Source organism: Podarcis pityusensis (assembly GCF_964106645.2).
Source record: "Podarcis pityusensis genome assembly, chromosome: 3".
NCBI classification, from domain to species: domain Eukaryota; kingdom Metazoa; phylum Chordata; class Lepidosauria; order Squamata; family Lacertidae; genus Podarcis; species Podarcis pityusensis.
The window spans coordinates 87474410-87501815 of NC_138026.1; the positions used below are offsets into that span (position 1 = coordinate 87474410).

Consider the following 27406-nt stretch of genomic DNA (forward strand, 5'->3'; position numbering starts at 1 on the left):
CCCGCCGCGGGGATTCGAACCGCCGACCATGCGATCGGCAAGTCCTAGGCGCTGAGGTTTTACCCACAGCGCCACCCGCGTCCCTATAACCAACATACTTAACTTTAATTAATGCATGAAGGTGTTGCAACAATAAAATAAGCTGTGCTGCCAGGCATAGCTGGGACACTCTCCCTCACCTTTGTTCTTCCCATTCCACCAAGTGAATCCTACCAGGAAGGAGTTCTAAGCTGGTAACTCTAAGCTCAGATAGTGTGGCTTAAGCAAGCCATGTTTCTGTTCCTGAACAAATGTTTCAGAAACCTTTAGAACTTAAGTTTTACTGCCTTTGTTTTCTAACTGCTGTATGCAAAAACACATGAATCTGACCTTTGAAGAGTTTGTAAGTGAACCTTTACTAACTTACCAAATGTGGTCTCTTTCTATGCTAAGAAGAGAGGGCAACTTTGGGAGCAACTTAGAAGGGGATGTTTTAAACGTCTAAGAGTCTATCATTCCATGCTTTACTTTGCTGATTTTAAATCTCTGCTTGGGTTCTCTCACCAAAGAGTATTTGCCCCAGACATCAGTCTAGGCACTCAGGAATTTCCCTTTTTATTATACCTTTAAAAAAAGAAAAAGAAAAACCAGTAAACCAACAATATAAACATATAGGTTAAAAAGGCAGTCCATATGTTCAAACAGGTATCTAAGTGAGATTGACAATAATAAGCAATGTGTTCAAATTGAGAAAGGGCAGAGATATCTTCAGGCAATGAATGAAGGGTGTTTATCCTTCCAGTCTTGCAGTACAAGTCTCTTAGCCACCATAAGTGCTTGCAAGATCAGCTTTTGTTGTCCATCTGTTAGCCCCAAACTACAGGAATATAATTTAAGAGTACATTAGTATCACAAATATCAATGATTTTTCCCAAATCAAAATTAATATGAGCAAATATTTTTGACCAGAAAGAAGGCACCACAAGACATAGCTGCATCATATGCCTCAAAGAGGTTTTTTCAGTGTTGCAGTACCAACGTTTGTCTGAACAAGCCAATCCTTCCTATAAAGGTCTCTATCATAGTTGGATTATCATCGATAGAAGCATTTAACTCATATTATTCACATATCTTTTTTCTTTAAAAAATCTAGCCACTGTTTCAACATGATTTTCAAGGTCTCTAATAAGAACATTTAATCACGTCGCATCAGCACAATACCACATTAACAATATATATATTTAAAATAACGATAAAAGCAGCAAGAAAAAACGGTAGGACAACAAAGGCAGGGAAACCGTCCATTAAAAACATGGGAGAATAACATTGTATTCACAAACAAAACAGCATAGAATGAACTTACAGTGTGCCCATTAAAGAACTAAATGAGTTAGCTGGAAATTTAACCTGAGATGCTGCGCCAGATCAGTCAACCAAACAAATTGCGGTTTAATGAACAATGAGGCACATGAACTTTGCTTGGGATATCTGTTTTGCTTGCTGCAACTTAATTTCTAGTGATTATTAGTGATTATTTGTATTCATTTAGAAATCCAGCTGGTGCAAGCCAAGGGAAAGTTGGAGATGAACCCTTTGCATGGAGAGGAGATGATCAATCTTGACACCACAGAGCAGATGGAAGCAGACAGTAATTGGCAGAGAGTAATGGAAGGGAGAAGGACATAATAATCTAATTCCATTAGTGATATCCATCCCTGCTGGCAAGAGGGTACTTGTGTGCTTGACAGAGCTCTGAGAAGCAAGAGGGTCCCATTCAAAAATGGTGGAATGAATGGAAGTGCAATAAGAAAAACCTAGAGTAACAGTGGGTGCAAATGCACTTCAAGGTAGCTTTGGCTGTAATCCTATGCACACTTACTTGGGAGGAGAAAGCACCACTGAACATAGTAGGACTTCAGTGCATGCCTGCATAGGAGTAAATGACATAAAACCTGCAATAAGAACATAAGAAAAGCCTGCTGGATCAGGCCAATGGCCCATCTAATCCATCGCCTTGCTCTTACAGTTGCCAACCAGATGTCTGTGGGAAACCAGCAAGCAGGATTTGAGCACAAAAACAGTCTCAACTCCTGTGGTTTCCAGCAACTGGCATTCAGTTGTGAAAAGCATTGTTGCATCCAGTTCCTACTTGCAGGCTTCCTATAGACATTAGCTTGGCCACAGTGAGAATGGGATGGTGGAGCAGATGGGCCTTTGATCTCATCCAACCGTAGGGCTCTTTTTGTGTCCTCCTTGCTTGCTCACTCAGAGAGCGCATGTGAACCAGCAGCAAAAGCAAGAAGAAAGAGAAGATGGTCCAGGAGGTTCCAGGGATTGGAGGGGGCACCTTAAAGAGGTGTGAGTAGCTACCCAACAATGCCACAGATTCCTGTTCCTGTTCCAACAGAAGATGAACAGAAGACATCACTCCAGTAGGAGCGAGATCCCAAACTGCAACACAGTGATAGGCCTTTGGCCTGATCCAACCAGGATTTTTTTTAAGAATAAGAGCACCCAATGAAATCGAGGAAAACATGCAGCTAAAAACCAGAAATATCACTAGACCTGGAATCAGACACACACATACGATGGTATTATTAAGCCCATTACCTTCAAAATAGCTTCAAAGAGAACATGCCAGGAAGAATGAAAATACATGTCTTTCTAATAAGAAAGATCTTGACAGTGTGGCTGAAGGCCATCTGTGAGGAATACAAGTGGTTTGTGACATTAGAAAACTATGGGGAGGAGAAATTTGTATTCTGCACCGGTTGACTATGGACTTTAGTAGCATCAGTTCATGGAATTCTTCATGGCAAAAGGCAAGTTCTGATGGAAAGTTTCAGGCAATTCAAAAGATTGCATAGCATCACACATATAAAGAAATGATCCTGTGGAAGGTCTCATATTTTATACTGGGCCAAGTTTCCTAATGCATTGATTAGAAGTGATGTTTAAAATTGGTTCCTTTCTGCCCGCTGGACTGGAATCTATTTTCCAAATATCCACCTTCAGTCTCTGCAGAGACTGGGATGGGGGAGAAAATTGATTTAATTCACCTTTAAAAGTGAATCTATCAAATCCACAATTTTCAAAACAATTTGAGAACCTATACACAGCCATCCTTTGAAATTCACACTTAACTGAATTTTATGGTGTAGTTCCCCAACTAAGCAATATTTACAAAAAAAATTGCATATATCAGGGTGAAACAAGCACATATTGGTGAAACTAACATACCAAAATGCATTACACAAGGGGAAATTGCTTGCAAATGTGTATATAATAGGAAAAATTACATACAAAATATGTACATTATGTGAAATGCACACCAAAATGCTGAATAGTTTTCATGAGGCTTTTTATTTTTAATTAAAAATTGCAAAATTATGAGTAAATGTTGTGAACTGAACTTCAGATGGGGAAATGGAAAGGAACTTAAATTGACAGATTGGTTCATCCCTAACTGGAAGAGCTAGGGGTGGACTTGCCCAATTCGTTGATGCTAATAGATCTGGAAGGCACCCTAGGCTTCTCGGCAGCAGCAGTGACTACTTTCTGGCCTGGCTGTGCTCATGTTTGTTTGTTTACAAAGACATCGGGGATCCAATAATGGATTTCTCGTGCACCATGTGTGGGCCCTCAGCAATGCAAGAGAAATTGAATATTTTCATTTGTTATTTTTATACCGTTTCAAATTGTTAGGGTGTGTGTGTGTGTAACCATTAACAGGAGTACTCTCTGTGGAAAGGTCTGCTGAAAAATGCTTATAATGTATATCTTTTTATATACCTGGGCTCAGTCTAGCATATTTTGAGCAGTGTGTTTCATGCTCAGAGTTACTAATGCAGAAAAGCATCCGCATTAGTGGTGGGGATTTTTGGGGTGTGTCCCAGTATTCCCACATGAACAACATTCTGAAGGGCCACCTACCAGTGGTGGCTGGGACCAGAGGCAAAGGTAGGCAGAACGACTAATGTAAATGTTACCTTTGTGCAGTAGTCTAGTTTCCATGTGCACTCACACATCCCTCTCTAATCCTCCATCCAGACCACCAGAAGACATTAGCAGAATTCAAGAACAGCCCCCAGCAAGTCAAAAACACTCAAGAAGGAGGGGCAGGACTTCTGAGTGGTGCGGTCTGGGGTGAGGGGGCATGGCCTAGAGAGAGTCTCAATGGCCAGACAGATAGGCTCCCCACCCCTGGCCTACAGTATCTGTATCTACTACTGGCTTTATGCCTTTCGCTCATCCACCTACCCACCCACCTCTCTTTCCAGTGTTGAATGCATGAATCACCATTCTACTTCACAATACACGATTCTGCCTTATAATGAATCAGACCATCGGTGCAACTAGCTCATTGCAACTGACGTTGACCAGCAGCAGCTTCCCAGTTTTTCAATCAAGGGTTTCCCCATCCTTGCCTGGAGACGATAGGGTCTGAACCTAAGACCTTTTGCATGCAAGACATGCTCTTTCACTGCTGAGCTGCAGCAATTTCCTACCCCACCTGTTCTGCTAATTGCACTTGGATTGACTTGAACAGGAAGAAACAGACAACTGACAGCAGCGGATGCCCATTAGGAACAAGTTTCCCCACATAAGCTCGAATGTTTAATGTTTTGAGCCACAGCTGAAGAACTCCTCAAGAACTGTTCAAGATGTGTTAATTGATGCTAAGTCTGGCATTTCTGCAAACCAATTAAAAGCAAGAGTTCTTTAGGTTTATTATGCAACAGGTGTCAAGTTGCTGGCATCTTATTTGGCACACATTCGCCTACTGCGTGATTCTCAGTGGGGCAGTGAACACCACCCACACCACCCACTGAACTGAGCACAACAAGCGAAATCCACCTGGTGTTGATCACGCTGAAGAAAAAGTAGCTCGGAGGCAGCTCATTAGTATCCTTTCTCATTCAGGTTGTCATCTGAAGACTTCCGTCCAACATTTGGCTATATCCAGAGACTGGGCAAAAATAGTTCTGATGCAGGATGGTGCAAGATGGATGACAGAAGGAGAGCCTAGTTCATAACTCAAATAACTCAATTAAATGAGATAACATAGACTTAGATTTCAGTGATTTAAATTACGTTTTAATTGGAGCTAGATAAACATGTGCAGTGAACCTCAGGGTTGTGTTGGGTATAAGGGACGAGCTTAGTTGCCTTCATTCTGGTCTCCAAGTAACAAACAAGAGATTCTGGTAACTTTGACAACAGGCATCTATATTACTTCCAAACATAAGAAGCACTAACTGGAATAGCTATATTGCACACTGAGATAGGGAGCACACCATCTCAACTCCAAGGCCTCCACTATACAGTATATGAGACATCCCACTTAAGGTCACCAGATAAAGGTAAAGGGTAAAGGGGCCCCTGACCATTAGGTCCAGTCGCGGACGACTCTGGGGTTGCGACGCTCATCTCGCTTTACTGGCCGAGGGAGCTGGCGTACAGCTTCCAGGTCATGTGGCCAGCATAACTAAGCTGCTTTTGGCTAACCAGAGCAGCACACGGAAATGCCGTTTACCTTCCCACCAGAGTGGTACCTATTTATCTACTTGCACTGGTGTGCTTTTGAACTGCTAGGTTGGCAGGAGCAGGGACCGAGCAACGGGAGCTCACCCCATCGCAGGGTTTCGAACCGCCGACCTTCTGATCAGCAAGTCCTAGGCTCTGTGGTTTAACCCACAGCACCACCTGCGTCCCAGGTCACCAGATACAAACTGTCAAAAAAGAGGAAGCATATTGCCAAAGAAGAGCACACAAAAGATGCACATTTAGAAAGGATGGCATTATTATTATTATTGTTATTATTTACATGGCACAGGAGAAATAATAACAAAACAGCTTTAAAACAGTTAAAAACAACACATAAAAATAACAGCACACAAATCTAAAACGAGAAACTCATGGCAGATACCTATTTAAGCTGTCTGTGGCGACATGAGCGCTACACTCCATAGTCGCTTTTGACTGGACTTAACTGTCCAGGGGTCCTTTACCTTCTACCTTATCGAACCAGGAAACAAAAATATATTCAGTCATTTCCAGAAAGTTCTGGTGGTGGGTACCTCCTGTATCTTGACAGCAATGCTGTTCCACAGAACAGGACAACTATACTGAAGACCCTGATTTCGAAAAGAAAAGAAAGAGAATATGTCTCACCATAATGGGGAAGGCTGTGATCAGTTGACCCATGTGTCTGCCCATTCATCTGCCCACATGCTAACTGTTGATGGGCAACTTTGAGGCCACTGCTCTCCCTTCAGATGGTTCTTTATATTTCAAACAAAGGGCTCCTTCACATAGAGAGCTGTCCTCTGTAGAGGAGGCCATGCTACTAGACCTCCAGGAGGGAAAAGGAATGAAGGGTAAAAGTCAACTTGGTGTTTGTCATGTAGTTTCTTTTCACAGCTTTTCGTCTTTAGCAATGAGCTGGTGAGGGTGGCTGGAGAGCTGGTTCTGGACCATGGACTTTAACCCTTTGACCTCACCGTGCTCCTAGTCAGAATCTCCCCCTGCCCCCAGCCTCAACCTGCTATTCACAACAGAAGGAAAGATTTGGGGGGTTGGATGTAGCTAAACCAAACTAGCTTTGCCTCTAGGCAAGTGTTCCCCCAGGAGCTCTCAAGCTAATGAAGCTTGCTTATTGGATTTGTGGATATTTTCATAAGGATAGACTTCATTTCTTTTTGTCACTACCAGTCCTGGAGCTCTTTCTGTATTTGGTCAGTGATTTGGAAGGAAGCTCTCTGAAATGAGCCAGAGATAACAATATACACATTAATGTCTTCTCCCATATAATCCTCCCTTATGGCCCAAGAGCATTGAGCAAAACCCCACTGGAAGCCTTCTATCATCTGCATCTTCATCATCCTCAGTATTGGTTCACCATCAACTCATCCTCTCTCTCCTCCAGCCAAATTTGGTGTTGGAACCTCCCTAGCAGGGACGCGGCACACTATCTGGGTGTGGGAATATGGCAGATATTGAAAGGTTCACAAACTGCCTTCTTCTGTTGTTAGCCTTCTTCTACTCTTATTCTCATTATTAATCAATCATCAGTCTTGGCAACCAGCCCAGAGTAACATCATGTCCTGATAAGGTAAGGCTATGTCACTGCCTTAGCTCTATAGTCCAAAAATAAGCTCACATTCCATTAATCCATCTTCGCATGATACACCCATATATAAAATCAAAGCACATTGTCTAGAAGAATTAATATTAGCAAAGCTGGTTTGGGCATCTATACAGGCCTTACATAAAGAACTGGAGAGTTAAACTGCCAAATGCCACTCTCTCCTTATAACATACCTTGTGCATGTTCCATTACACATAGAAAAACTTTTTTTTAAGCCTCCATTTAGAGGATTAAATCAATCTTCTCCTGTGTCACAATTGTGAAATACACAATTTATCGTGGAAATGAAGCAAGCCCATAAAGCTGCCACCATATTGCAGCATGTGAACACTTGAATGTGCAATCTAATTTTCCTCCGTTCCTTTACTGTCTGGTTAATTACGGTGAATAATGCTGGCTATATATACACAGAGAGAGTTCTGGTTTTTTATGGTTTGCATGCCACCTTGAGCATAATTTTAAAAGAAAGGAAACTGACATCTTGTTATTTTTTACAGAGTATTAAATTTCGCAATTTTAAAATCTAATTTGGAATTTATTTTATAGAAGGGAGATGGGAAGACATTTCATAATGTGTGTGTGCGTGCGTGCGCACGCGCGCACACACACACACACTCATCTGCTTTTGCATCCAGGAGAGCCATAGCTCAGTGGTAGAGCATCTACTTTGCAAGCAGAAGGTCCCAAAGCCCAGGTCCAGCATCTCCATGTAGGGCTGGGAGATACCATTGCCGGAAACCCTGGAGAGCCGCTGCCAGTCAATGCAGACACTAGATGGACCAATAGTCTAATTCAGTATATGGCAGCTTTCTACATCCTATGCCTGCGAACTTCATGTGTGTGTGTATGAGCACAGGTCTTGTTCTCAGGTCTCCAAGTGAGGGTTTGGTTGAACGCTACGGATACAAATGACTTTCTGAAGGTAAATAGTTAGTGCAGAGTTTAAACTCCTTCCCTATGACACGCACTTTTACAAGTTTGCCCTACTCTCTGAATAGTCCCTTGGAAGGATTTTTTTTTTTTTTAATTCTTCACCTCCTGTTTCCTCTCCATCCTCTTCCTCCAGGCTATAAGGATTGAGGAGGAAGCAGTGAGTCATAAAGAGCTGAGCTCTGTTTCGCAAAGTCAGCACTTGCAGCACCATAGCCATGTGTCTCGTTTGTAATTCTAACAAACTTTATTTAAAGACTGAGTACAAGGGGAAAAGCAGTGTCTGCTAATTGGAACTCTCCAGGTATCTTTTCCCCCTTTTTATTTCCAGATGTATTATTAACAAGGAAGCACTTTTGCTTTGAAGGGCTGCAGCCAGGGCCTGATTGCCTTGTGTACCCAAACTGGCTCATGCTTGGTTAAGTTCATTCCTTATTTATGATGAATGGGTCATTTTTATACAGGCACTGAGACAATTAAGAGGCTCTTTCTTTCTTTCTTCCCCCACCTCTCTTTCCTTCACTCCCTTCCACAAAATCTTCAGTTAATATGCATGGATAGGAGTGATAATTTAAATTGCTTTGTAAAGTGCTTTGAGATCCTTTGAGAATGATGACAATCTGGGAATGTATGGCATGGGCCCATGCAGTTTACAAATTTGCCTTTGGGCTGAAACCCAATACGCAACACTGGACATGCATTTTAGGCCTCCTTATCTTTGTCAGATCCATGGAGAGCATGTGACTCCATCGGCTGTGTTAAGGTCTTTGTAGCCAAGAGAAATTGCAAAAATCTATTAGCACTAAAGAAGCCCTGGTTTGATACATGCCAGCGGCACAATTTCATTTGTCCTTATGATTGATGTAGGTGTTCGTGAAGGGGGATTAGCTGTGTTGGAATTGGGATTGCTTGGACACCTTTGTTTCTTTTTTTTTAAAAAAGTGTACATGTGTACTCCAGTGCTTGAGAAGAGGGGAGAACAGAGAAGGGATAGAGGGAGGGGGAAAACAGATGGAAGAAAATGTCACCCACCCTTGCAAGCTGCATTACATCATCAGACTATTTGTCCCTCTTAAAAGTCAGGGTCTGCCAACCTTCTTAGGCCTCTGGACGTATTCAAATTTTTGAGCAAATGCAATGGGAACCATCCTCGCTTGCCTCTTCTCTCTTTCTGTCCCCAGAAAGAGGAAGACCACATGCTGTCTTTCTAAGGGATCTGGGTAAAATAATTAATTTGAGCCTTGCAAAGCACACAGAGGTGAAATATGAAGTAGGAAAGAGCGTCAGTCTTCCACCTTCCTCTTTCAGTATTTAGCACAGGTATAAACTTGAACCAAGGGTCATAGGAACATGCAAGCCCACTCACCATGACAAGGTGATGATCCAGCAAATGAAGCAAAGATCACCAGTGTTGAAACAATGATTCTTCAACATCAACTTCATTGAACTGGTCATGTTGTTTGGATGCCTGATTATCGTCTTCCAAACCAACTACTCTATTCCGAACTTAAAAATGGAAAGCGTAATGTTGGTGATCAACAAAAGAGGTTTAAAGACTCTCTCAAGGCAAATCTTAAAAAATGTAGTATAAACACCGACAACTGGGAAACATTGGCCTGCGAGTGCTCCAATTGGAGAACAGCCTTTACCAAAGGTGTCATGGTCTTTGAAGATACTCAAACTCAGGACGAAACATGCTAAGAGGAAAGCACACTTGGCAAATCCTCACTGTGATCAGCTCCCACCCAGAAACATATGTCCCCACTGTGGAATGACATGTGGATCCAGAACTGGCCTCCACAGTCACTTATGGATTCACTGTTAAAACTGTGTTTATGAAAGACAATCTTACTTGGGTATGAGTGATCGTCAAAAAAGAAAGAAGAAGAAACTTGAACCGCCTTTGGATCTTGGAATGAGGCTGATCTTTCTAGGCAAAGAGGAAGCAATCTACTACACCTACATTTCTGGAGCTCTGAGCACTTCTGCTGGTGTTTTGGGGGGTGGGAATCAATCTTTTAGTTTGGGGTGATGACCCTGTTTTAGCTGGAGGACCACATAACTGCATATGCTGCCTTCCAGGGTTTATAGGCTGTAGAGCAGAACCATGGGTAAAAGTGCCTAGGACATTCCAGTCACACAAAGCCAAAAGGTTCTACATAAACACCTCTCCCTCCATCCAGGCAGGCAAGCAAGATCCACTATCACAGTCCCAGTTGATATTTCAGCAAGACAAAAGCACTGAAAGAGAACACAGAGCAGGGGCAGAAAGTGAGGCCTAGGAAATCCGAGAAGAAGGCTTGAACAATCCCCGCCTGATATGCTCATTAAGCAGGCCAGAGGATAACTCAGACAATAATACTGCCTGTGTTTTCACTTTGCTGCCACTCCCAGCATAAACAACACTTTACACAGTCTGTATTAGATTGGAATGCTATGAAGCTCACAGAACTCAAATCGATTTAAGCAACACCCAAAACAGCAGACAAGACTATGTGACTTGGAGCTAATTCATAGTTTCCTCTTTGACTTGCACACACAACTGCTTATGTGTCTCCAGGGATGGCCTGAAGGCACAAGATGCCACCAGTTTGCTGCATGTAAACAGGTCTGGATCCATTCAGTGCTTGGGTGTGACCACCTGTAAGCCACATTTGTGGTACCTTGGGTTGAATGGTGGAAGAAAGATGGGAGATAAATATAACAAATAATTGTGAGTGGTGTGCTCATGAGCAGTGTATAATGAGATGCAAGTGTTCACAGAAGGCAAACATATGACCCCAAAAGCTGTGTTGGCATTCAAGATATGCACATGCAAAGCACCCAGCTCAGAAATAAAAGAACTTGAAAGCACTTACTGGTACCAGAAGCGATGCTTCATGGGCTCCTGTACCAATATGTACTTTTTGCAAACCCAGAGCCTATGTGTCAGCCAAGGCAGATGAAAGCAGCAGAGTAGCTCACAGCCCAAGTGATTTGAGCAGTGGCCTGTCTCATCAGATGGTATCATGCAGTCTTGCCCAACCTGGTCCCCTCTAGATGCTCTGGACTGCTATCCATTGCCATCCCTGACAATTGGCCATGCTGGCTGGGGCCAATGGGAGTTACAGTGACAAACATCTGGAGGGCACCAGGTTGGGGATGGCTGAAGTTAGTATATCTGCTCTCAGTTCAGAGTCCCTCTCAAAATGCATAAACCAGAATAAAGGGCCCTAATAAGAGCCTGCTGGTGAAAAGGAAGTGGAAACAAGGCTCTGAGTTGGGAAGTGAAGTCAGGTCAGAGGCACAGCAGAATGAATGATCAAAGACGAGGGTTAAACCTAAAGCATCAGTTTGACAGGCAGCTGAAACGCGACTGTTTTGTAGCAGTGCTACAAAGGAAAATGCAAGCCAAAACGACTGCAGCCGGGAATAGGAGACACTTTCTCATATCCTGAGAATATTTATGATTCCTTCAGAAGAAGGAAGAAAGATTTCATATTGAATTAGGATACTAAAAGTTTCTACACTTCAGATGTTTGACACAGTGGCTGAGAAAGATACATGGAGGGATTAAGATAGAGCTGCTCTAGATGAAAAGATAGCTAACAAGTGACTCTTCTAGTTTGAACTGGCTGTGGGGCATTTCTGCATGTCCAAGCCAGGGAACCAGGCAAAGGGCCTTCTCGGTAGTGGCACCCGCCCTGTGGAACGCCCTCCTACCAGATGTCAAAGAGAACAACAACTACCAGACTTTTAGAAGACATCTGAAGGCAGCCCTGTTCAGGGAAGCTTTTAATGTTTGATGTATTAGAGTATTTTAATATTTTTTTGGGAAGCCGCCCAGAGTGGCTGGGGAAGCCCAGCCAGATGGGCAGGGTACAAATAATAAATTATTATTATTATTATTATTATTATTATTATTATTATTATTCCTGCTTGGGTAGTGCATAACCACATTGCATGTGGACAGAGCCCTTTTACAATGATATGAAATGTGGAGCAAGTAACATGACTGACTGGCATATCAGTTCTTTTTTTCATATTGAAATACTGCCCCTCAATGAGGCCAAACTTAGATTCACAAAATGTTTAGGGGTATACGCAGTGGCGGAGGAATCCTCTCCGGTACCCGGGGCGGCGCAGCCCGTACGGACTGCACATGTGTGGCAGCCCATAAGGTCGCTGTGCGAGAGGCAACCCGTACGTCTGCCACACGCCCCTTCTCACAAACTGTGCGGATTCTGCTGGGTACATCAACAGCGAGGCATGGGGTTAGGCTGAGTGGCTCCCCATGATTCCCCCTATCCGCAACTGAGCCATTAGTTGAACTAAAAATACTGTTTGTATTCTGAAACATCCATTATTTTATTTCACAAAAGTGTCAGCTTCCTCTTGCAGACAAGAAGATGTCAGGTGCTGTCAATTAAAACACGTACAATTCTTGGACTGTGCTCCTTTCCTGAATAACTTTGGTGCTGGTTATGTCACATCATTCCATGACTAAGCTTTAAGAAGAACTATCAAGTGGATTAAGCTCATACTGTGCACTGATATGCAAAATATAAAACCTTTGCACTAGACTGTGAGAATCTGCCATTGGCTTCAGTCTAAAGCTTATCTGTTCCCTGCAATCAGTATATCGTACAAAGACAAGGCTGTTCTTGTACATTTCCGGTGGCAGAAGATACCCAAGCAATATCAGTGTGTGAGATTTGACCCATGCACCCTCCACCTGTGGTTTTAACTCCCAGCCTCAAAACAGCTGTTTTGGAAGCCTGCAAAGGCTGCCAAACAACCATGCAGGCAGCTTTGAGCCATCGCTCCTATAAAGTGGTTGCCACCTAGAGGCCAAGAACGGAGGTGCATTTCATCACTGCCTGGGCACACCTCATTAGGTCAATGACAGCCTTTGGCTGGGCTCCCTACTAGGTATAATTTGTAGTGACAACAGTGTTGCTTTGCTACTTACCAGACAACATAGGCATAAATAATGAGGCCTGAGGCACAAAACAAGAGGAATGGTGAGAGATTAAAGGCAGAAACAACAAGAGAATGACCCGGGGGGTTCCTTTGAACCTTATTAAAGGTTAATAATGGCAAGTAGGTTTTAAAAATCAAAGAAAGTTGGGAAAATCATTATGAGCTCCAATTAATGACTGGAGACAGGCTATAGGAGCCTTCTGTGTAGAAGCATATCAAGCATTCAAGTGTTTTGAGCTACCAAACAAGGAGAAGGTGAGTTTTACACTCTTGTCCAAATCCAGTTAGATGGCCTACACACTCCCATGCAATGTATTTTATATAATTTTTAAGCTGGGGCAGCCCAAGACATTTTACAGTACAGCAGCAAAGGGTATCCCCCTCCATAATGCACAGGGTGGTATATTCCATTAGCACAAGGAATTGTGCCTGGCCAGAAGAATTTCCCCCACTCTTCTCCCTCTCTCCCCATGCTCCTCAATTCCTCCCCAAATCTGCTCTGAATGATTGGGGGAACCCCTAGAACAGAGTGTGGTGCATGGAAGGAGCAGAGGGGGAAGTCCCATTGTACAAATGCAAATCCTCACACTGCTGGGACTTGTTAGCTGGATACGAGCCATGATACCCCAGGCTGATCAAGTCATTTTGATACCTGCATCAGAAAATATCAGAAGCACCTTTCTCCTGCTTCTTCCCTGACTGTTAAAAAATGCAGTCATATCAAATTAAAGAACAGTTTGTTGCCCTTTCAGGGCAACCAAAATAAGCTGTCTCACTCTACCTAATGGTAGGGCTAAGGGTGGTCTAGGGAAAAAATCAATTCAATTGCATTTAAAGCTGAGCCTACCTAATGTGCACATCCTGAAACAAAATGAGAAGGTATATTACATTATTATTATTATTATTTGTTGTAGTAGTATTATTAATATTGATTACATTTGTATACCACCCTTCACCTTACAATCATGGGGTGATTCTCTCTCTCTCTCTCTCTCTCTCTCTCTCACACACACACACACACCCCCCAAAGTGAGAACACAAAATACATAATAAAACAAAATAACAAAAGTAAACCAATAACCTAGGGTTGCTATATGTCCAGAATTACCTGGATGTAGCCAGTATTTGGCCCTAACCATCTTCCCACAAACACATTTAAAAAGCCGTATCATAGAGAAATGTTTTCGCCTGGCACTCAAGGATATGCAATGAAGGTGCCAGGTGAACCTCCATTAAGTTACATTTTATGTCCTTTGATTTTTTACACTGCCACAGACCGTGCCACGATATTCAGAGGAGCTGAGTTCCAGTCCACATGTTAGTGGGAGAGATGTGGATTTGGCCACGATGTGTGGAAGTCACAAAGGTCAATTCCCTCAAACCTCGTATCTTCATCTGGTAGACTGTGATACTAGAGTGTGTAAGAGTCTGCAGTTTTATATCAGGAGAGACTGATGACAGAGGTCTGCCTTTGCTTTCAAGAACAAGAAGGGAGATAATCAATTGCTGCAAAGCGCAGCTGCAGTGTGATTAGGATATTTTCATAAAGTCTCGTAGAGTTTCTTCTACAACCCATTAAGCCCTAATTGTCACACTAATGTTATTTTATATTGTAAGAGTAGCTCCAGAATCCCGGTCTTATTGTACCCAGAGGACTCCGAGCAGCTTTTTAGCTTCACCAGGTTCTTTGCTGTAACCTTTTCAATCCATAATTATTATTCCGCCCGTGTAGACTCTCTCATTATTACTTAACAGTGTCACTCCTCTCACCACGACAAAGTGCAGTTGTGTAAATTAGAGCCACAATTAACCCAGCTCAGTGCTGAAGCAAGCACCTTCCTCCTGACAAGTTTTGAATTAAAGTTGATACATTTAGTCCCACAAGAAGGAGCCTCTGACCTTCATGTCGAAGGGCACAGCTGAGGTGGTTTATTTTTCCCATATGAAAAAAGCTTTGATCTGGGATCATCTTCTCTAATCTGGATGCTGCTAGCAAATAGGTGTGGCCCACTTTATAGGGTCTTTCCAAATCAAAGCGTTACAAATCACAGCTGCAACAAAACTGTGGGATGTAATCTACTGGAGCAGTCAAATACAACATTCCTTGTTTCCCTAGAGTGGACACAGGCAGGAGGATGTTACTCCAGTCAGTATAACTTCCTGTTCCACTGGTCTGGAGAGTCCTCCCCCTGCATGTGACCAGGGAGATGGGTGTGACCCTGGCTGACTCCATAATATTTCATGGAGTCATCTCTCTTTCTTGATGCCATGCTGCTCTGCTGCAGCCATTTTGTTCTCTTGATGCTATTTTCTTAATGTATTTTGCTGCCTGCTGGCTCTCAGCCAGCAGCACATAGGCTCAGTCCCCATAAAGGATTAACTCACACTATGTTCTGTAACTACAAGCTAATGTCTGCCTTCAGGGATCATACTGTGAACTGAACGTGGGTAAACTTCTTGTTACTTTTAAGGAAAGACTCTTGTGTCTTTATTATTTTGAGAGGGATCAAAGGGGACACCAGGAATAATCCAGTCTGATCAAGCCAGACTGGATTGCTTAACTAAAGAGATTCAAACGAATCTGCAAACTAGCTTTCTGCTGTATTGAAGGGAATCTGCTCTGCTACATGACTCATTAGCGTGAGTGAAGGAAGGATAATATTTACCTTGAAGAAAGGACAATATTTAATCAATATATCCTCTCCTACTATTCTTATCATTCCCGCAAAAACCTGCAGAGTTCTTCTTTTTAGGATTCAAAACATCCCATTCCATGCCCCTGCCCCTTTTCCATCACCCACCCAATGGTCAGTGTTTTATAGCCAGTCTAATTACTCCCCCTTAGGAATTTATTTTTTACTGTAAAGATATTTTGTGGTTCTATAGACCTTAGTGACTGTTAATTTATTTCAAGGATCATCAGGAAAAAAAATCACAAATGGGTTTGCTCAGAAAATGCGACAACAAAATTAAGGAATACCATATAAAACAACAAAACAGATGAAACATCGCTGTTCGCAAAATAGACTTCTGTTCGCTCAATAAATTTCCACTCAGTGAAAAACGCACACAAAATCCACAACCACTAATACACTCATATCTCAGTCAACCTACACATGCAAAAATTCCCCCATTTCATTACTCCCATTAAACAAAAATTAATCTAGGACTCCACCAACCCCAGTAAAAACCTCAAAACTTTCCCCCCAAACACTCAAGGTTATCCACTACAGCTGAGATTTGTTAGAAGGTCTTCAAAGAGCTACATTTCCCAGCATCGTTAACAAACTACAGTTCCCTGGATTCTTTGGGGAAAGCTATGACTGTTTAAAGTGGTATAAGAGGGCTTTAAATGTGTCATGTAGATGTGGCCAGAGACAGTGTTCTTGCCAATTGCAAGCATTATAAACTGCTTCTCTTTTTTTAGTGTTCTGGGTAATGTGCAATGATGACTGAGAAGCATTTGACACAAATAAATTTTGCTTTTAAAAAATACCTATTTAACACAAAGGTGGGAAATCTCAGGCCTGGGAGCCAAACGTGGCCCTCACTCCAACCATTGGGACTCTCCTCAGGCCACAACCCTACCCTTGAACTGTGATAATGTCTTTTCGGTGGAGAATGGGCAATGTGTTTGTGCATGTGCAGGTTATGTGCGGGAAGCTCAGTCTTTTGCTTGGTAGGAATATAGCCTTCTGTGCAGAAGTAAGAGATCCATCCATCTGTTACTCCATCCACTCTGGTTTTCTCTCTGGTCTCATCCACCAATGGCATGTGTCTCTCAGAAACTTGAACGTGGCCCTCAGACTACAGATGAACGTGGCCCTCAGATGAAACAGATCTTTCCTTAAGATTTACTAGACTATTTGTACTCTGGTTGTTGTTTGCCATACTGTGTAACTCCCCAATCCTAAAATGTACCCTTGGGGTCTTCCTTTGCAAACCCATAGGCTACAGGCCTTCCTCTGCTCCCTCTTCCAACCTGGCTCCTCCATGTCCCCCAACAATGATATGTTTCCTAGTCCTAGACTCAGTCAGTGAGTTTTTCCTCCCAAGTCCCCATTATTTGGCCCAATCTGCCAGGCCACAAAACTGCTTCTGGGCTTTGTGGCAAGGTTGGCCACCTTCAGCTGATTTGTCTGGCTGCCAACCAGTTGGCCAGTGGGAGATTGCCTATCTGCAAGTGTGCACTACAAGCCACCGGCTCTCAGTATTGCAAGGAGGCTCTGTGGGAATATAGCTAATATAAAGGGATTGAACTTTGGCACTTGGCACCTGGAAACCCAAGTTGTTTATTCAGGGAATTTAGCCTGAAGTTTTATACCAGATGTAAGCCATATCAGTGCCAGGTGTAATCAACATATTAATTTTATCACTAAAGATGCAGCGGTAACTTTGAAGTGGGATTGCTAGAGTTAGAGCCTCTCTCTCTGTCTCTCTGTTTCTCTCTCTGTTTAAAAATGAGTTCAGTACATGCTTTCCTTTCTCCTCATGAAAGTGAACATTACAAGACCAATGTGGCTCTTTAGCTTTCTTGTTTTTTAATTCCATCTTCCTTTCATTAAATGGTCCCCAACAGGGCTTTTTGGAGGCACTAATGAAGAGTGAACAAATTGCAAACTTCGCCTGGGCTGAAGCGTAATTCACTCAGGGGGTTGGGGAGGAGTAGCAGTGGTTGGCAAATGCTCATAGACAATAAATCCACTCCTGCAGGTTGGGAGTGGAGTCTCTGCCTAAGTGGACTCAGGTTATTTCATTATTTAGTTACCCTGAATAATTCAAACGGTCCTAATTGAAATAATCAGTCACAGAAATCAAACATGGGGTTTCATCCATAGACATGGGAAATACAATCCAGGCCATGAAATCTGTTAGTCCTAAAAAGGACTGGTATTGTTTTATATTTGTATAAGATCTCTCCTTGTGGAATTAGTTTTGTCCCAGTGTAACTTCTTCTGTGCCTAGGGAGGCTCAGTTCCTTTGGCAGGAAGTTGGAAACCATCATGTATTAGAATTTATTTATTTTTAATTGTGACATGGCTGCTGATGAGATTTCTTCAGGTATTTCATTATTGTCCAGCTTCACCACCTTTGCGTTTATGATAACCACCAGGAGTGGTACATGCTCTGGTTATCTCCTGCTTGGACTACTGCAATGCACTCTGTGTGGGGCAACTTTTGAAGTGACTCAGCAACTACAACTAATCCAGAATGTAGCTGCCAGACTAGTGACTGGAAGCAGCTGCCGGGACCATATAACACCAATCCTAAAAGACCTACATTTGTTCCCAGTATGTTTCTGAGCACAAAGTGTTGGTGCTGACCTTTAAAGCTCTAAACAGCCTTGGAGTGTCTCTGCCCCCATTGCTCAGTCCAGAACTGAGGTCTAGCTCCAAGGATCTTCTGGCGGTTCCCTCACTGCAAGAAGCAGAGGGCCTTCTCAGTAGTTGTGCCCACCCTGTGGATCGCCCTGCTGTCAGATGTCAAAGAGATAAATAATTATACAACCTTCCATGGACATCTGAAGGCAGCCCTGTATCGGGAAGCTTTTAATGTGTGATGTTTTGTTGTTGTTGTGTTTTTGTATACCCTGTTGGAAGCTGCCCAAAATGGCTGGGGCAACCCAGTCAGATGGGCAGGGTACAAATTCATCATCATCATCATTTAGTGTTTAGACTCTAAACCCCATTCAGCCATGAAGCTCGGTGAGTGATTTTCAGCTCATCACTATCTCCTAGCCTAACCAACCTCTCAGGGTTTACTGTTCTTTGTGTACTGAATTGTATCAAGCACTCAGATGGATGTGTGTGGGTTACTAAGCAACTTCTCTTACCTTTTTGGAAATCTTACCAGTGTCCTTTATCACTGGGATGATCAACCTGTGTCCCTCCAGATGTGCTGGTCTCCAGCTCCAATAAGCAGCTCCAGCCAGCATAGCCTGTGGTCAGCATTCATGGGAGTTGTAGTTGAACAACATCTGGCATTCCTACCGCACAGAGTCTGGCAACAGCAGTGCGTCCCAGACCAGTTTCCTTTCTCTAGTTTCTCCTTTCAGACATGCGCTTTGTGGTTTGAGTCATAATCCATTACAGTCAGTAATTTACTGCCTGGTATGAAAATATTCCGGTGCTGTTCGTCTTAGAGCAGATAACTCAGCCTCTTCATAAATTATAAATTGATGATTTATAAAATACACTAACCCCAGTGGGAAATAATCATTTCTTTCTGCAAAAGGGATTGTTAGAGGGAGCCATTTTGCACGCAGAGGCATGGAAAACAGGAAAACAGCAGCGCATGAATAATTTCAGTAAATGTGGTTAATCTAAACAAACAAACAGCAACATTTAGTAAGTGTTCAGAAGAAAGTAACTATTAAGGATTGGCTCCTTGGGAGTCAAAAAAGAGCTGACTGTATAACTGGGTATCAGATACTGTAGTAGTCTCCTGCGAAATGAATAATTGATGTAGGGCTAAAAACCACTACCACTGTATAATCCTATGCAACAATTTATACAATTAAAGGCAATTGCTGTGATTGCATTTTCTCCTTATGATTATGGAATTATAGGCTGATGGGATGCAATTTCATTTTATTACAATTACACCCCCCCCCCACACACACTAGAAAACATAATCACAGATTGATATAGATACACTAAGCAGGGAGGCAATTGTCCGAAGAATAGTAAGGGACATTTGGACAGGGAGGTTTGTAGCAGTATCTATACACACAGCAGCCTGTGTAGTTGATATGTGGTTAATTTTCAATTGACTGTCCAGAGTCTGTGGAGTGGGGGACAGCCCATTAGAAGTTTGTTGAATGGAATGTATGGGGTTGTCATATATATGAAAGGTCATCATAATAGCACCCATGGGTTGCAAGTGTGCCCAGCCTGTACCTCCTATGGCACCTGTGAAAGGTCTCGGGAAATATCCTCTCAAAAATACACAATATGTGAGATACTGTTCAGTTCCTGTTTGCACTGGCTCAGCCTCCCCCTGCATTGAACACTCTCCCCATTTAAGCCATAGGAAGTAATGGTCCCTCCACCTCCCACAACCACCCTTAACAATTGTCATTTATATGTCACTGAAGTAGACCTCAAAAGGGGAACACATCTGGCAACTCACATTTTTGCTCACTGTGTTTGTTAGTGACACTATGAATTTCGGGGAGTGCTGGGAAGTTCAGGTGCCTAGCCAATGACATATTGCATTTGGAGTAGAGATGATCTGTGAAATAGATAGCTCTCACTGACTTCAAGAAAAGTCATGATCTTTTCATCATCTTTATGTTACAACCATGTAAAGAAACATTGTTCTATGTTGCTTTTCTTTTCCTTTTAACCACAAGAGGTAACCGGTGGATCAAAAGTAGCAGCTCTTGTGATCTTCAAGTAATCTCATGATTGACAGTAGGTAAGGTAAAGGTAACGGGACACGGGTGGCGCTGTGGGTAAAACCTCAGCGCCTAGGACTTGCCGATCGTCAGGTCGGCGGTTCGTATCCCCTCGGCGGGGTGCGCTCCCGTTGCTCGGTCCCAGTGTCTGCCAACCTAGCAGTTCGAAAGCACCCCCGGGTGCAAGTAGATAAATAGGGACCGCTTACTAGTGGGAAGGTAAACGGTGTTTCCATGTGCTGCGCTGGCTCACCAGATGCAGCTTGTCACGCTGGCCACGTGACCCGGAAGTGTCTGCGGACAGCGCTGGCCCCCGGCCTCTTAAGTGAGATGGGTGCACAACCCTAGTGTCGGACACGACTGGCCCGTACGGGCAGGGGTACCTTTACCTTTACCTTTAAGGTAAAGGTAAAGGACCCCTGGATGATTAAGTTCAGTCAAATTTGACTATGGGGTGCAACACTCATCTCCGCTTTCAGTCCGAGGAAGCCAGCAATTGTCTGCAGACAGCTTTTCTGGGTTATGTGGCAAGCATGACTAAACTGCTTCTGGTGCACAGAACACTGTGACGAGTGCCAGGGCATACAGAAATTACCTTTACCTTACCACCACAGTGGTACCTATTTATCTACTTACTCTGGTGTGCTTTCAAACTGCTAGGTGGGCAGGAGCTGGGACAAAGCAATGGGAGCTCACCCCATCACGCAGATTCAAACTGCCAACCTTACCATCAGCAACCCCAAGAATCTTAGTGGTTTAGACCACAGGTATGTATGTATTCTTATTAATCCACTTGCAAGAAATATTATTGGTTGAGTGTTCAGAAGAGGTCACCAAAATAAATGAACGAAAGAAAAGAGGCTATTTTTTCCCAATAAGTTTTTTTACTGTACATTTTGTAGCAAAAGAGGGAGAGAAAAAAGAAAATATTTTGTTCACAGGGATGTCATTTTCTAAAACTTCAAATAGGAAACATGACGAATAACAAGATCAAATACACAGCCATGTCACAATAGATCTCTGAGCTTTTCTCTCTTAAAAAAAATACATAGAGATTTGTGTGTGTATGTGTGTTTCTTCTATCCTTTGCCACCTTTCTCAGCACATCCCTTCAAAATAATGTGCAATTTCAGAAATGGTTTCCAAGTGGAATGATTCCTGGGAGCAAATAAATACAGAAAAATATATCTGAATTAAAGGCCAGTTGCTCTTGCTGCCATAAGTACTGCAAATTTCACAGTTGTCATGGTTTAGTGAAGTTGCACATGCATATCCTCAGCAATCCCAGGTCTTGCAGCAATGTGCCTGCAAATGCGTCTGGTGATCAGTTTGCAAGCCACAACAGTTGATCTCAAAAGAGCAAGGATCTTGGCATGAGAGAAGGGCTTGTGAAAGTGGTGAGGGGCAAGGGAAGCAGCACCAAAACAATTAAACATGGGACACCACCTATTCTGCAAAGCATCTTGTTTTCCATGGCTTATTGGAAACATCCCCCTAATCAAACATTTCACTGCACAATATGCCTAGAGATCTCAAGTCCTCCTGCTCTTGTTTTGATTGACGTTGCTACATGCCATTTGGTGGCACCGAGCACACAAGAACGGTGCTTGCTCGTTTTCTGGAAAGGGTATGCAAGTCTACGTTGTTTGTGCTCAGCTGAACAGAGGGAAACTGCCTAACCTTAGCTGGAAGTGATTTATGAAGAGATAATCAAAACAGTTTCATTTCCCCCCACCCTTTGATTATGAAAACTGGCTTCCTCTCTACCTCCCTCCTCTCAGACATCAAACTCCCTCAGACAGTTGACCAAATTATCTGCAGCCTCCTTATACACTGACAAACAAAGGATCATGAAGGGAATGGACAAAGGGGGAATCTAAAAAAATATTAACTCCTAGATTTCTTTTCCCCACCCTAGGATATAAAGATCAGAAGAGGAAAACAAGTGTGCAGTTCACTAGGTGACTGGTCTTCCTTAATTTAGTGCAGGAAAGAAAAGCAATAAAAATAAACAGCAGAGACCTTTTTATTATTTCTGGGAGGAAAGAGATAAAAAAAAAAAATCCTCAGCCAAACCATGGCAAGAAAATTTCCACGTGTTGCTGATTCCATTATGAGATTAAGCCGAGAAGATGGTTTGCACGCATGCTCTTTTTCTCCAGATGCTGTCTTGATGAAGGTCCTTGGACAACCATAGTGGCAGCTGGGCTTATCCTCAGGTCATCTTTATATCCATGGGAGTCTCCTTTTTAGAAAAAAGAAGAGGGAAGGAATTCCTCTCTGAATGAAACATATGCCGCTTAACCTGTTTTTAATCCTCATTTAAGCTTTTTTGACAGTTCACCAGGAATGCACCCGTGATTTCCTTGAGACATTCACACAAACATAATGAATGTGTTGGATACATTTCATCAGCTTCTCTCTCTCTCTCTCTCTCTCTCTCTCTCTCTCACACACACACCTATTAACATTTCATAACCTCTTTTATCCAACTTGATTATCTGACCGATATACGGCTGTGTGCGCGCACATGTGTTGTGTGTTTCTCCCATAATGTTTATGGCCTTTTTAACAATCATGGACTTCTGTTATGCTTGGAGGGATTCAGAATGGAACAGAGGGCCACTCTTATTTACACTGTGCTTTCCATCACCCACTCTGAGCTCCCATAAGTTCCCCTCGCCCCTGTCAGGTCACTGTCGTCATACTGCAAAAGCATGCCGTTCACTGATAGACTGCGTTTTGTCCAAATGTTTGTGATCTTTTTGGGGTAGTTGCAACACTGAGAGGTGGAAAAGTCTCCCATGTCAAAAGAATGGCTACGCTTAGTTTTACCCTCCAGTGGCAACATGAGGAGGCTACGGAATTTGGACTCATGCTGGCCCAGCAGTGGCTCCTTGTCTGAGTGATGGGCCACTGTTGAAGTTCTGGAGTCTATTGTGTCCTCCTTTTTCTGACACTTCAGTTCCAGGGAGGCAAAGGCTCCCATGAGCCGATCAATGTTGTTGTGCTTTGACCTCGATGGGGGCCTCCACTTACTGGACAATGTGCCCTGCTCACTTTGGAGGCTGTAGCCATCGCAGTCGCGACTATTCACAGAGCTAGAAGAAGAGGAGATGCTGCTGTGTGCAGACTCACAGTTAAACTCCATGAGCTCGTTCCTTACCACCACTTTGGGGTTGACTTGGGGCAGGACCCCGTTCTGAACAGGCTGGGATCCATTAGTTTGTGAATAGACATTGCTAACGTTAGCCATCTTCCCCGGGGCATTGTTGCAAACCTTGTACCGGACCATGAGTACGACGATGAACACCAACAGAGTTGCCACGATGATGCCTCCGATGATCAGGATCATTGTCCCCCCCAGGAACTGGCTGTGCATGGACTGGCACTGGGGATAGTCCTCTTTGGTGTAGAACTGGGCGCAGCCCACAATGTTGGTAGCGGTGAGCGTCGTGGCGGTGTCGTCCCACATAGCCAGAACGCAAAGATCGTAGCCTGTCCCAGACACCAGGTTGTTCACCACAAAAGCCTTGTTTGTAGCAGGGATCATCCTTTAAGGGAAAGAAAACAGCAACATTAGTTTAAAATGTGATGGGAAAGTAGTATGAGTGGGGTGGGTGGGGGCCAAAGCACTGGACAGCAGCAGAAGGAAATATCTAAATTTTAGTTTATTTCCTCAAATGCCTAAGTCAAAAGACATTTAGCTGTTCATCTCTGAATATGTTTCCTCTACCAATTCTGTCATCACACTCTTTTTCCTCCCTCCCTCCTTACAGTAGAACACATCTTATCCAAAATCCTGAAATACTGGATGATAGTCACAGCCTCTGGTGTCCCTGCACTCCTTCATTCCTTTCCTTACTCTGACCTTCAAGGTCACTAGTATCCTTGAATGGTGCATGGGGGTCTAGCCATTCCAACATTGCTGATGGGATTAAATCAATGTTAACACACATTATAAATCAGGAAAGTGGTTTTCATTTATTAACCTAGCAATAAAAACTCAACAAGGGGCAATTGCTTTGGTTTAAAGACATGACTGGGTCACTGAGTTATAATCCTGTAAGCATCCAAGATCTAACTACCTAGCTCTCCTTTTCTTGTTAATTTGGCTGAAAGGACAAAGGTGTTAAAATGGGACAAGAAAAAGCCAGGAGGTTAGACTACTTCTTTTGTATACAATATATATACTGTGTGCGCACACACACAAAAACAAAACAAAACAAAACCCACAACCCCATGCTGATCAAGGAATAAGAAAAGCAGAGTATTATTTCTAACTGGATATGTATCCAGCTGACATAGGCAGCTTACATAATAAGTGATGAATCAGCAAGTTCTTCTTAGGAAACTGTCATCTCTAGAGCTCTGCCTTTGTGACAGCATAGGCTGTAGCCTGAACTGTGAGTGGGAAGTGAGACAAGTCAATCAGCCAAACCAAATCCTCCTTCTTGTTACTTTTGATGCTGTCACCATGTGGACATCTATATTTTTCTCTGACTTCCTCCACTAAACAGCCCTTTAATGTTCCAGACTTTAACTGTCCTCACCTACTCCTTGTACAGTGGTACCTCGGGTTAAGTACTTAATTCGATCCGGAGGTCCGTACTTAACCTGAAACTGTTCTTAACCTGAAGCACCACTTTAGCTAATGGGGCCTCCTGCTGCTGCCGTGCCGCCGGAGCCCGATTTCTGTTTTCATCCTGAAGCAAAGTTCTTAACCTGAAGCACGATTTCTGGGTTAGCGGAGTCTGTAACCTGAAGCGTATGTAACCTGAAGTTTATGTAACCTGAGGTACCACTGTATTGGGTAGAATAGCAAGGCACTTAAGTGTGGCCACAAACCTATTTTTTACAAAACCAATTGTACTTTTAGTTAAAGGTCAAGAAAGGCAACACATTAAACAGTTTTTTTGGGGGGGGGGCATTTTTAAAAAGCAATTTTATGATTGGAGTAGCTGTTCAATCAAATAGAAGCAAATAAAAAAAATAACTAGAGATAAACACATGCAGCTATATCGAGTACTTTTTTCCTAGAAAAATAGGTGCCAGTGCTCACCATGAAGTTGTTAGAGTAATTGCTACACTTTTTAACAACAGCAAAAAGAGGTGCCAGTGCTGGGTACCCTTGAGTAGCCCCTGAAAAAATGCACTGCTATATCTATCAGATACTGTTTCCCTAACCAATACTTATCAACTTGCACCCATTGATTCAATTTCTGGGTCCCTTTGTGGTCCCCCCCCCCCCGGCTCCTTTTTTCCAATGCCTGACTCTACTGCCTATTACTTTACACTGTTCAAGCTCTCTGTTTGGTCCTCTTTACTCTTGTAGCTCTTCCATTCCAGCTCTTTGACTCTTATAACCTTCTAACAAACTATCCTCCTTTATAGCTTGACTCCCCCTCTCAACATTTTATCCAATCAGAAGGAGAGTACAGTCTTAGTTGAGATTCTATTTCCCATCTAGGAATGTAAGAAACAAACAAACAGTCAGGAATAAATAGTAGCTGCCTACAATCTGACCCCTGTCCGAAATCCTGACCCATTGTCAGCCTGCATAGACCAGATATCAACCGTTTTAGACCCAGGACCTACTTATAAACTAACCATGTATTTGAAGACCCATTTCTTAATCTTCTACCATATATTTGCACAGGGGTACTGCTCCTGTTTATGTTTTTGAAGAGCAAAAAAGAGGACACATTTGCCAATCTCTGCTTTTAACTATGGATCACTATGACGACTCTCATTTTACATACCCATGAAAAAGAGGACGTGTCCTGGAATAAGAGGACATATGGCAACCCTACATCCTGTTGCAATTCACCTTGGATCAGGCCATGACCCACTAGTGGGTTCCGGCCCACCTATTGAACACCAGTGGTGTAGACCAGGGTTTCCCAAACTCGGGTCTCCAGCTGCTGTTGGACTACAACTCCCATCATGCTTAGCTAGCAGAGCCAGTGCTCAGGGATCATGGGAATGGTAGTCCAAAAACAGCTAGTGACCCAAGTTTGGAAAACCCTGGTGTAGACAATATTGAAGTAGATAGACCAATGCTCTGCTTCAGTATAAGGCAGCTTCCAATTTTTCCTAGTAGGCAATGTGGCCCATACAGATACAACTTAGAACTGTAGAATAATAGGAGATTCTGTTTAACACAGGCAGCTTAATAAGTACAGTAGATTTCTGAAGTCTACATGGGTCTCCTGTCAATGTAGCACTGCATATTAAGAATAACTCAGAGTGGAAATAAGAACAAGATAAAGCTCTCTCCTTCCCACTGTCCCTATTGTTCCTCATCCACAGCAACAAAATCTGTGGAATGAGGGCATATTCACAAATTGCATTTTAAACTAAAGATTGGTTCTTCAGCATGCTATATATAGAAACAGTTCCTCAAGTATTAGTTGCTAGCCATACTTTTCAGTTACAAGATAGTAACAAAACTTTCCAGTGCAGAAATTAATGATAGAACTGTTGGAAGTGTTCCTTCATTGCCAACGAGCCTTATTTCCATCTGGTAATACATTGCATTCCAGGGTCTCTGAAGAGAAAGAAATCTGCATAGTGAAGCTAGACAGCAATAAGGAGGAAGCCCACAGCCATGGAGCAAAAGTTAAAAGTGGTGGGAGTACTTTTATTTAGGATGGACCTTATTTAGGCCCCAACCACAACTTACATTTGGCTTCACCTAAAGGTTCCTGGGAAATGTAGTTTGTTAAGGGTGCTTAACATACTACAAAAATATGTAACTGCTCTCTAATATCACTCTTCATACTCAAGGACTCGAAAGTGGCCAATGTAACACCAGTTTTGGAAAAGGTACCCAGAAGGGTTCCTGGAAATGATGGGCTGGCAAGCTGAATGTCTGTCCTGGGAAAACTGATGGACTTGACACCAAGACTACCTTCACTGGACTCTTTTTGGCATCTGCTTAAAACACGCACCCCCAGACTCGGTCCTCCAGATGTTTTGGGACT

General features: G+C 42.9%; 1 protein-coding gene and 1 long non-coding RNA gene across 6 annotated transcripts in view; both read right to left on the reverse strand.

Moving 5' to 3' along the window:
- Window positions 1-27406, reverse strand: part of LOC308474256 — a 262930-nt gene that overhangs the window by 155035 nt on the left and 80489 nt on the right. The window lies entirely within an intron of this gene.
- Window positions 21334-27406, reverse strand: part of LRFN2 (leucine rich repeat and fibronectin type III domain containing 2) — a 279324-nt gene continuing 273251 nt past the window's right edge. For all 5 annotated transcript variants that reach the window (XM_081000157.1, XM_081000160.1, XM_081000161.1 and 2 more), the window contains one exon: window positions 21334-23974. In XM_081000157.1, the coding sequence (XP_080856283.1) occupies window positions 23053-23974 (922 nt within the window). In that variant the 3' untranslated portion in view covers window positions 21334-23052. The remainder of the gene's footprint in view (window positions 23975-27406) is intronic.